At 48.4% G+C, this 11,827-nt stretch overlaps 1 protein-coding gene across 1 annotated transcript in view; it reads right to left on the reverse strand.

Moving 5' to 3' along the window:
* Positions 1-6,270, reverse strand: part of LOC144160707 (uncharacterized) — a 93,914-nt gene extending 87,644 nt beyond the window's left edge. The window contains exon 1 of the mRNA XM_077691906.1: positions 5,381-6,270. Coding sequence (XP_077548032.1) covers positions 5,381-6,270 — 890 coding nt within the window. The remainder of the gene's footprint in view (positions 1-5,380) is intronic.
* Positions 6,271-11,827: the final 5,557 nt, after the last annotated feature.

Below are 11,827 nucleotides of genomic sequence, written 5' to 3' on the forward strand. Positions count from 1 at the left end.
AACCTTGATATGTATCTTTACCGAGTCCCTCGTCCCGTATCTCTCTGTTCTGCTACATGCATTACGAGGCACTGGCTCCAGCAGTTCGGATATGCCAATTGCTAACCCCGACCTCCGACCACATTCTACGTGGCGGCAGCTGGGAAAGAAGACGTTCTACGTCTCCCGCGGTAGTCGAGGGGTGGCGCTAGTTGACCGTCCTCAGAGCTCTTGTAAATATAAACCCCCGCTTTAAAGTCGAGAGAGAAGCCGCTGTGGGATAGCGAAATAGCGAACGCACCGCACCGGTTATGCGGAGATGTGGGCTCGAGTCCCGCTCCCAGAAAAACGGCGGATTTTTTCTCGACTTATATTTTCGCTTATTTATCAATGAACCAAAGAAACGTGACAAGCACACGTCATTCGGCCCTATTAAAATATTTCAAAAAAAGCCGAATAGCACTGGCAATGACGACTGCAACCTTGATATGTATCTTTACCGAGTCCCTCGTCCCGTATCTTTCTGTTCTGCTACATGCATTACGAGGCACTGGCTCCAGCAGTTCGGATATGCCAATTGCTAACCCCGACCTCCGACCACGTTCTACGTGGCGGCCGCTGGGAAAGAAGACGTTCTACATCTCCCGCGGTAGTCGAGGGGCGGCGCTAGTTGACCGGCCTCAGAGCTCTTGTAAATATAAACCCCCGCTTTAAAGTCGAGAGAGAAGCCGCTGTGGGATAGCGTAATGGCGAACGCAACCGCACCGGTTATGCGGAGATGTGGGTTCGAGTCCCCCTGCTGGAAAAACGGCGGATTTTTTCTCGACTTATATTTTCGCTTATTTATCAATGAACCAAAGAAACGTGACAAGCACAGGTCATTCGGCCCTATTAAAATATTTCGAAAAAAGCCGAATAGCACTGGCAATGACGACTGCAACCTTGATATGTATCTTTACCGAGTCCCTCGTCCCGTATCTCTCTGTGCTGCTACATGCATTACGAGGCACTGGCTCCAGCAGTTCGGATATGCCAATTGCTAACCCCGACCTCCGACCCCGTTCTACGTGGTGGCCGCTGGGAAAGAAGAGAGAGAGAGAGAAGCTCTTTATTAGAAAACAGAGTGTTTAGCCGGCGTACAAAATCGCCTTCATGCTACTCTGTTAGGGGAGGGGGAATAGGAAGAAAGGCCCAAGAGAGAGGAGGGCAGAAAAGAGATGCAAGCTGAGAGAGGGACCAACGAAATTAAGTAAAAGGGCAAGAGCGAAAGTCTCAGAGTGAAGAGATTTAAAGTTTTTGAATTAGGCCAGTATCACTGAGGTACGAAAACAGAAATTTTAGGGCTAGGCGTTGCTCAGAAGAAGACGGCCAGGGCCCTAAAATGGTTTTTAAGGTCACTGGACCGTGCGTGTAACCTATGCGTGCAATGTTCTGAAGCAAAGTTGATCTAGAGTCCTTGTAGGCAGGACAGTGGAGTAAAAGATGCTCAATAGTGTCTTCCGATGCACAGTTGTTGCACCTGGGGGTGGTAGATAGTCCAATGCGGAAACGGTAGCTGTTGGTGTAAGCTGCATTAAGTCGCAGCCGATGAAATAATGTTTCTAGATGACGGGGGAGCTGGTAAGGAAGTCTTGACGACAGCTGAGGGTCAAGGGAGTAGAGAAACTTGTGGTGGTGGGTAGGATCTGACCACATTCTGTTTCTCTCTGAAAGGGCGTAACGTGTGGCCATGGTGGAAGCGTCGTGTTTGGTAAAAAATGTTCTTCGTATATTTCGGCAGGTGTGGGCTGCAGAGGCAGCGTCATCAGCTTTTTGGTTTCCCGTTATCCCACAGTGACCAGGGACCCACTGAAAAACAATATTGTGCCCAGCGCCTACTGCAAGGTGATGTAGGTAGAGAATATCTCGAACGGCAAGTTCATATGTGAAGTGCTTGCCGCTCTTAAGGAGGCACTGAAGGGCAGGTTTAGAGTCAGTGAATATGGTCCATTCGTTGGGCTCTTGACGTAGGATGTAGCGGATTGCCTCTTTGAGGGAGTGTAGTTCAGCTGATGTCGAGGACGTTGGTCTGTCTAAACGGTAGGAAAAGAGTTTACCAGTCGACGGGACGAATAGTCCAGAGGAGGAACTTTGCGGCAGCGAAGACCCATCAGTGAAAAGATGAACCCTGGTGGAATGCAACCTGTGCATGTAGTCCAACGCCAGTTGGAGCAGTTCAGCCTGAGGCGTTATCTTCTTAGATGTCATCCCTGGGATGCATAAACCTATACGAGTAGACGCTAATGTCCAGGGCGGAAACTGAGATGGCATTGCTCGCGGTGGTTGCGTCGTTTTGGGAAGGCACAAAGCTCTAATAGCATCTCCGAACCCAGAACTCTGGGCCGCAGTTGTCCTGCTCAGACAGTGGGGTGTAGGTTGAAGTAGATGCCGGTAGTGGACACGGAGTGACTCCTGTAACATGAGTGCGTCCAGAGGCAAGCAACGAGCTTCAGCGATGGTCCCGGCACCCGAAGAACCTCTGGGTAGTTCAAGACAAATGCGCAGGCTGTTCTGTCGAGCCGCTTCTAGCTTCATTTTGTTAATAGGCGCTGCAGGGTGTAGTAAGGGAAGGCTATAGCGTATGAGGCCATCGACGTAAGCTTTGTGAAGCTGTAGCATCGACCCGCAGTTGCTGCCCCAACGGGAACCGGCAAGGTATCTCAGAACCTCAGACGTCGCAGAGATGCGGGCACACAATCTATTTATCTCAGGCGACCAGGAGAGATTATGGTCGATGATTACGCCAAGATACTTGTGGGTCCGGGCGTACGGGAGGGCTCGTCCACTCAGCAGAATTGGGTACTGATCCATGCGCTTCCTTGTAAACGCCATTGCAACGCTTTTCTAGGTGAAGTCCACGAGCAGCAAGGTAGGTTGAAATGGAGAAGAGGGCCTTCTGGAGACGTTGCTGAGTGGTGCGTCGGGAGCGTGCTGCGTGCCAGATACAAATGTCGTCTGCGTAGATCGTGATGTTAACTCCCCGCGGTAGGCACCGTTACAGCTCTATGAGAGTCAAATTAAATAACAGTGGACTTAAAACGGCTCCTTGTGGAACACCTTTTTCGACGGGGAAACGTGATGTGTCACCATCCGAAGTGCGCATGAAAAGCTGACGTCCAGCAAGGTAATCCTCGATCCAGGCGTAGAGTCTTCCTCCAAAGCCATGTACTACAAGAGCAGTTAGAATGGCTGTGTGTGTGACAGAGTCGTAGGCAGTTTTTATATCTAAGAAAATTGCGATTGGTATACGGCTAGAATCCAATTGCTCCTCAACTGACGAGATAAGGGCAATTATATTGTCAATAGACGATCTGTGCCTACGGAATCCATTCATCTTTTGCGGGTAAAGGCGTCGGCTTTCGAGAAACCAGGACATTCTTTTATGTACCATCTTCTCCATCAGTTTCCCAATACAGTTCAACAGAGCTATAGGCCGAAAAGAGGAATAACACGTGGGCGGCCGGCTAGGCTTTAGAACAGGAGTAATTTGGGCGAGTTTCCAATCAGAGGGCAGCGTACCGCTCACCCACGAGGAATTGTAGAACTCTAGGAGACGAAGCAGGGCATTGTGAGGCAAGTGCGTCAAGGTTGCGTAACTAGCGCCATCCGGACCTGGACACGACTTGGTTTTTACATTGGAGATTGCTGCTGTCAGTTCTTGTAATGTAAAAGGCAGGTCCAGTGCTGGAACGGCTGATTCTGGAGGCCTAACAGGTGGAAGTGTATTCAGCGTTGATGAGGAGAGGATCTTGCAATATTCCTCTGCGACCAATTTCAAAGAGGAGTGCTCGTGCAGTGAGAGGGCAACAAAAGGGCCTAGCTGCTTAGGTTGCGTGCGTAACCCTTTGACAACACGCCAGATGCGCGTCAACGGTGTGTGAGTATTTAACGTTGCACAAAAGTTCCTCCACCGTTGTCGCTGAAGCTTGTATAGGTGACGCATTACATGTCTCTGAGCCCTTCTAGAAGCTCGTAAATCTTCTAGACATTTTGTACGGAGGGCTTTTCGCTCCGCACGGCGACGAATGGCACATAATCTTTGGTACTCAGCGTCATTATTGGGTTGATTCCAGCGTTTTGTTCTTAAGCATGTGGAATTCCGAAAACAGTGAAGTATCGCTGGGATAATTTCGTCATCTCGAGTCACTGCCGTAATGCAGGTTCATATGGCTTCCACGAAAGCTCTCCAGTCTGTGCACGCGACCTGTTCTTTGTTAGTCTGAGAGTGCGAGTCACGAGTTGATATCAAAATCGGGTAGTGGTCACTTCCTCTTGTCTCTAAGTCTGTGCACCACGTGAATTTTGCGGAAAAGCCAGCAGTGACGAATGATAGATCGATACAGCTGGTTGTTTTGGGGGATTTGAGGAAGGTAATGCTGCCATCGTTTAGGGGTTCAATGCCATGTCTAATTAGGAGGTCCGCGAGTTTTGCACCACGTAGGCTTGTCTGGGAACTGCCCCAAATTTCATTATGAGCGTTAAAGTCCCCACAGATAATGTGCGGCTTATCAGTCGACGTGATGAGGTTGTCCAGCCTGGTCTCATCAAACTTGGCGTTGGGTTGTAAGTACGCTGCGATAAATGTGAAAGTCTGAGAACCAATAATTGTAGTTGCGCAGACGTACTCATTTGTTTCGTGCGGTGAGACTGGAATTTCAACTGCCGGAACGTCAGTACGGAACCCGATAAGAAGCCGGCTTGTACCGCTTACTCGTTGAGAGTGGATGAAATAGTAACCACTCAAGCGGAAATTCTGATCTACTCGTGACTCTGAAATGACAACGAATGGGAATCGGTAAGTGTGAAGAAGCTGACGTAGATCACCGAGCTTCGACCTCAGACCACGAGCGTTCCACTGGAAAATGGTGCATCATTTTAGGTGACTGTTCAATGACACTATTGGCGATGGTGTTGCCGTCATTGTTTCCCGATGGTGAATGGCACACCAGGTAGGGAGCAAGATGCTGCTAGCAGAGGTTCCAAAGCCATGAGAGCAGCAACTTCAGGCAAACCGCTTGCGGATGGTAAGGCGGACATAAGAGCTTTGAGTGCCGCAAATAACAGGGGAATTATCACTTTACTCAAGTCGACTTGCGTTGTAGGAGCGTGGGTCTCCGCTGGTGGTTCGGTTGCATGCTGAGTCGCAATGGGTAGCACAGGAGTAACGAAAGGTCGTGTCGGTTGTTGTTTCTCTTCAGGCTGGGGCTTTTTGGGGCTTTCTCGAACAGTACGTGCATAGGACTTTTTCGTTGTTGAGTTTGTGTGTGTTGAAAGCGAACCCTGAGTGGAGCTGGGTGTTGCGCAAACCACTTCTGGATTTGGGGGCGGCTCGCGTTGTTTGGGAGCCCTTCCTTGAAGTTGCTCAACTGCGCGTGCAAGAGTGGCGGCTTTTTTCTGCGGGCAGGCACCGAAGGTTGCAGGATGTGGTCCATCACAGTTCGCACATCGAGGGTGCGCGCGCGAAGTGCAGTCTTTGTACGAGTGCGGTCCTGCGCATATTTTGCATCGGACGGGCCCATTGCAGTACTTTGCAATATGACCGTGCCTTTGACATTTGAAGCACTGGGTTGCTGTTCCCAAGTATTCCTCAACGGGATAACTGCAGAAGCCAAGGAAAATGCGCTTTGGTAATGCAGAGCCGTTTGGGAACTCCAGAAGCACTGTTTTTCGGCGACGCTCTGCCACTACACCATTTTCGCCGCGATCATAAGAGACTTGCCTTTTGGCAGATGTAACACCTTGATCTCTCAGGTAGGAAAGGAGTTCTTCGTCCGTGTACTCAAGAGGGACATCATCAATCTTTCCACACGTCGCTGAATAGGAACGTGGTAGACGTGCTTGGACCGTCATGCCAACCAGCTCCGTCACGGCAAGAAGACGGTTGGCAGCGTTGAGAGTCGATACGGTGACGACAAGGCCACCGTCCTTGTTGAAGCGATGCGTAAGAACTTTTTCCTGGGCAATCGAGACGACTGCCGATGCAAGCAAATTGGGATTGAGCCTCCAGAAGGAACAACCTGGTTGCGTTGGTTGAATCACAACTGGGATGTCGGTAGGCCTAGACTTCTTATATCTGACTACAGTAAACGCAGCCTGACTTTCCTCTTCAGCTGCATGTCCATCTCCGGTTGTGTGGCGTTGTAACTCCTCGATGGCGCGCTTTTTTATGGCTGGCGGATCATGTTCATTGAGTAAAACGTTGTCCTCCGGTGGCAGGGACGCTGTACTATGCTGTCCTTCCGTTGTAGCCATGGTAGAAGCCTCCATCATTACGGCATGAGGCACCAGTGATGGCGGCCCCCCGCTTAACAGCAGGGAACGCTTATTGGGACCATGAATGGCTCTCTTGGCTAAGTTTTTCCGGTTCGCCGTCGTCCTTAGTCGTTTATAACGCCATACTGCACAGCAGAATGAGGCGGGAAGCTTTGCAATGGCACGAAGAAATGAAAACTCACAGAGCGGCGAAAGCAGTGGACCGGCTATCCCGTTCTTCGTCTTCTTCCCAATCAAACTGGAATTTTGCCTAATTGGTTAGAATTGCCGCACTGAGCGGCTGGTACCCCGCAATTTCACCACCAACATGCATGGTGGGGTCTTTAACGTGCACTACACGGAGCACACGGGCGCGCATGCATAACATAGCGACCCCCTCATCGAATTATGAAATTTCTGGGAAAGAAGACGTTCTACGTCTCCCGCGGTAGTCGAGGGGCGGCGCTAGTTGACCGGCCCCAGAGCTCTTGTAAATATAAACCCCCGCTTTAAAGTCGATAGAGAAACCGCTGTGGGATAGCGTAATGGCGAACGCACCGCACCCGTTATGCGGAGATGTGGGTTCGAGTCCCGCTCCCGGAAAAACGGCGGATTTTTTCTCGACCTATATTTTCGCTTATTTATCAATGAACCAAAGAAACGTGACAAGCACACGTCATTCGGCCCTATTAAAATATTTCGAAAAAAGCCGAATAGCACTGGCAATGACGACTGCAACCTTGATATGTATCTTTACCGAGTCCCTCGTCCCGTATCTCTCTGTTCTGCTACATGCATTACGAGGCACTGGCTCCAGCAGTTCGGATATGCCAATTGCTAACCCCGACGTCCGACCACGTTCTACGTGGCGGCCGCTGGGAAAGAAGACGTTAAACGTCTCCCGCGGTAGTCGAGGGGCGGCGCTAGTTGACCGGCCTGAGAGCTCTTGTAAATATAAACCCCGCTTTAAAGTCGAGAGAGAAGCCGCTGTGGGATAGCGTAATGGCGAACGCACCGCACCGGTTATGCGGAGATGTGGGCTCGAGTCCCGCTCCCGGAAAAACGGCAGATTTTTTCTCGACCTATATTTTCGCTTATTGATCAATCAACCAAAGAAACGTGACAAGCACACGTCATTCGGCCCTATTAAAATATTTCGAAAAAAGCCGAATAGCACTGGCAATGACGACTGCCACCTTGATATGTATCTTTACCGAGTCCCTCGTCCCGTATCTCTCTGTTCTGCTACATGCATTACGAGGCACTGGCTCCAGCAGTTCGGATATGCCAATTGCTAACCCCGACCTCCGACCACGTTCTACGTGGCGGCCGCTGGGAAAGAAGACGTTCTACGTCTCCCGCGGTAGTCGAGGGGCGGCGCTAGTTGACCGGCCTCAGAGCTCTTCTAAATATAAACCCCCGCTTTAAAGTCGAGAGAGAAGCCGCTGTGGGATAGCGTAATGGCAAACGCACCGCACCGGTTATGCGGAGATGTGGGTTCGAGTCCCGCTCCCGGAAAAACGGCGGATTTTTTCTCGACTTATATTTTCGCTTAGTTATCAATGAACCAAAAAAACGTGATAAGCACACGTCATTCGGCCCTATTAAAATATTTCGAAAAAAGCCGAATAGCACTGGCAATGACGACTGTAACCTTGATATGTATCTTTACCGAGTCCCTCGTCCCGTATCTCTCTGTTCTGCTACATGCATTACGAGGCACTGGCTCCAGCAGTTCGGATATGCCAATTGCTAACCCCGACCTCCGACCACGTTCTACGTGGCGGCCGCTGGGAAAGAAGACGTTCTACGTCTCCCGCGGTAGTCGACGGGCGGCGCTAGTTGACCGGCCTCAGAGCTCTTGTAAATATAAACCCCCGCTTTAAAGTCGAGAGAGAAGCCGCTGTGGGATAGCGTAATGGCGAACGCACCGCACCGGTTATGCGGAGATGTGGGTTCGAGTCCCGCTCCCGGAAAAACGGCGGATTTTTTCTCGACTTATATTTTCGCTTATTTATCAATGAACCAAAGAAACGTGACAAGCACACGTCATTCGGCCCTATTAAAATATTTCGAAAAAAGCCGAATAGCACTGGCAATGACGACTGCAACCTTGATATGTATCTTTACCGAGTCCCTCGTCCCCTATCTCTTTGTTCTGCTACATGCATTACGAGGCACTGGCTCCTGCAGTTCGGATATGCCAATTGCTAACCCCGACCTCCGGCCACGTTCTACGTGGCGGTCGCTGGGAAAGAAGACGTTCTACCTCTCCCGAGGTAGTCGAGGGGCGGCGCTAGTTGACCGGCCTCAGAGCTCTTGTAAATATAAACCCCCGCTTTAAAGTCGAGAGAGAAGCCGCTGTGGGATAGCGTAATGGCGAACGCACCGCAACGGTTATGCGGAGATGTGGGTTCGAGTCCCGCTCCCGGAAAAACGGCGGATTTTTTCTCGACTTATACTTTCGCTTATTTATCAATGAACCAAAGAAACGTGACAAGCACACGTCATTCGGCCCTATTAAAATATTTCGAAAAAAGCCGAATAGCACTGGCAATGACGACTGCAACCTTGATATATATATATATATATATAAATATATATATGTATATATATATATATATATATATATATATATATATATATTTATATATATATATACATACAAGAGAAGAAAAACTTCGAAGAAGGTAAAAGCACGATTCTGGCCTACGTTTCAGCAAAGAGAACTTGCGTTCCTCAGGGCAGTCTCTCGCCTGGCAGGCACGGTTTATATAGGGGTAGGACCCCAGGTGAAAGGAGAGGGAAAGATGGAAGGGAAATTGAGCAATCTGATTTGTTTGGGAGTGTGTCGGGGGAGAGATTGAGGGGCCAAGAAGGTTGTCTAGCTCAAGCCGTTAAGTAGGTCACACGAAAGTCAGCTGGTGTTGGATATTCGTGGAAATTTTGGAGAGAAGATGAGAGGGTGTTTATTGATACTCCGCGGGGTTTAGGGAAAGGACCTCAGAACCCCCGGAAGCAGACCAGGCGGTGAGGGTGGGGTCCTTATCAGAAACTATCTGCAAGCCTCAGGTCAAAAGAAAAGATAGAGACGGGAAGAAAACTAACTAGGTCAAGGAAAAAAGAAAACAAAGGGAGAACAAAATCAGGTAGGGAAACCACATAAACCCACACACAAAAGAAAAAGCAATGACCTGGCAACTGAAATGGCACGTGTCACCCACGGCAACATTCCTGGAACAGGCCTGTCCTGAAACTCAAAAACGAAAAGATAAAGTTAGAGTGACGGGGCACAAGACCACGCCAAGTAAAAAAAAAAGAGAGAGAAAAAAAATAAATAAAAGTGAATTCAAAAAGCAAAGGTTGGAGGGATTTAGCAAGGGATTAAGCTAGACGCTTTAGCTAGACGCTAAGGAATAAAGATTAAGCTTGACGCTAAGGAGTAAAAAAAAGAAATTAGGTGACCAGGTACAGAGCAGAGTGAACATTCATAGTCTTTGGATGAGGTATATGCACGAAAATGCCTAATGCTGTATTCCCGGTGAATATCGCAAGGATTCCAAGTTGCCCTTAGACGCATTAATTCCAGCAGGTTCCATGGAGTTGAATTTGTGAATTAAGTAGGATTTTCGGTATTTCCTGTCCCTAGGAGACTTAAAATTTGACTGAAGTATATATAACTTAAGGTCATCAAAATTGTGGCTTGGTTGGTTGAAATGCTGCGCTACAGCTATGGAAGATTTGCCAAGAGTATCTGCCCGGTGACCATTAAGCCGTAGGCTCATAGGTTGGCTCGTTTCACCTATATACTGGTTTTGGCACATTGAGCATTCCAACATATACACAATGTTGGATGAAGTGCACGTAAAACTTGTATTAATCTTGTGGACATAATTACTGGCTGTGCTTTTTACAACGCAGTCTGTTTGCAGGTGCCTACAAGTCTTGCATCTGGGGCGGGAGCAGCTGGCTATGACTGGTTGCTTTGAAAGCCCTGTTTTAGCATGCACTAAAACATCTTTTAGATTCCTGTTTCTCCGGTAGGTAACCCTTGGTGCTTCCGGGAAAGTCTTTTTAAGTCGGTCGTTACTGGCTAAAATGGGGTAGTACTTCCCCAGTATGTTGTTTACGTTTGGGAGGGCGTTTGAAAATTTAGTTATTAGGGCAGGTGGCCTGGCGCTTTCGTTTTGCCGCTGTTTTTTGAGAACGTCATCCCTTTTGAGATTAGACACACGTTGGTACGCCTAATCGAGCGAGCTTTTGGGGTGGTTCCTGTTCACAAGGGTGGCCTTGAGTTCGTCTAGGTGCTCTACGTAGTCACTGTCATCACTGCATACTCTTCTAAGCCTGGTGGCTTGTCCTACAAAGATCCCTTCTTTGCAGTGTCTGGGGTGATGGCTTTTATAATCTAGGTACTGCTGCCTGTCTGTTGGCTTTCTAAAAAGCGTGGTTTTAAGTTTACCGTTGTCTAGAATGACGGTAGTATCTAGGAATTTCCCTTCTTTTTCAGAATACTGGCAGGAGAATTTAATAGTCGGATGCGAAGAATTGAGATGGGATATAAACGTTTCTAGAGTCGCGCGACCATGTTCCCAAATCATGAAGATGTCGTCTATGTAGCGGAGGTAAACATGAGGTTTATGCGGAAAAGAGCTTAATAGGGTAGCTTCAAGTTGCCCCATGAAAATGTTGGCATAGGTCGGTGCGAATGGAGTACCCATGCTAGTTCCAAAAACTTGCAAAAAGTAAGAAGAGTCAAATTCAAAATAATTGAGAGTTAGAACTAGTTTTAACAAAGTTATGTACACTTCTGGTGCATGTTGGTGCGGGTTAACTGATAGAGATTTTGAAATCGCTTCAATTCCTTCGGCGAACGGAATGTTTGTATACAATGCAGCAACGTCAAGAGTAACAAGGAGGGTTCCACTGGGTAGGCGCCCGCCCATATTTATCTCTTCTATTATGCGGAGGAAGTGGGGGGTGTCCTGAACGAATGAAGGAAGAAGAGCCGGAATGTCGGATAGGTGATGATTCAGAAACAGAGATAGTGCTTCGGTTGGGGTATTGTTATTCGAAACTATGGGTCTGCCAGGAATGTCGGCAGTGAACAATAATTCTACGGGGACTTTATGGACTTTTGGGAGGAGGTAAAAAGTCCTGCATGCTTATTATTCGGTTTCATGAAATTCAAGTCAGTAGTCGTTATTAATTCTCTAGATCGTAGATCTATGAGGCTCTGAAGGATTTTTAGGCTGTATTCCTGGCTCGGATCGTTATCTAAGGGCTTGTAGTGGCAAGGGTTATTGAGCTGCCTATAAGCTTCATCTTTGTATTTTCCCATAGGTAAAACAACTACACTGCCACCTTTGTCGGCTGGCTTTATGACTATGTCGGTTCTGGCTGATAGACAATTCAGGGTAACTTCTTCCGACGGAGTTAGGTTCTTGCACTTGTTTGATCGCTTAGTTGTTGCCAGTATTTCTCGTGATACTGATTTTAAGTACAAATCCAATTCTGGAGATCGATCTACATCTGGAGTTCAAGTGCTAGGAGGGTG

The sequence above is a fragment of the Haemaphysalis longicornis genome, unplaced genomic scaffold (genome assembly GCF_048455015.1).
Source record: "Haemaphysalis longicornis isolate Haplotype H1 unplaced genomic scaffold, Haemaphysalis longicornis Haplotype H1 scaffold_11, whole genome shotgun sequence".
NCBI classification, from domain to species: domain Eukaryota; kingdom Metazoa; phylum Arthropoda; class Arachnida; order Ixodida; family Ixodidae; genus Haemaphysalis; species Haemaphysalis longicornis.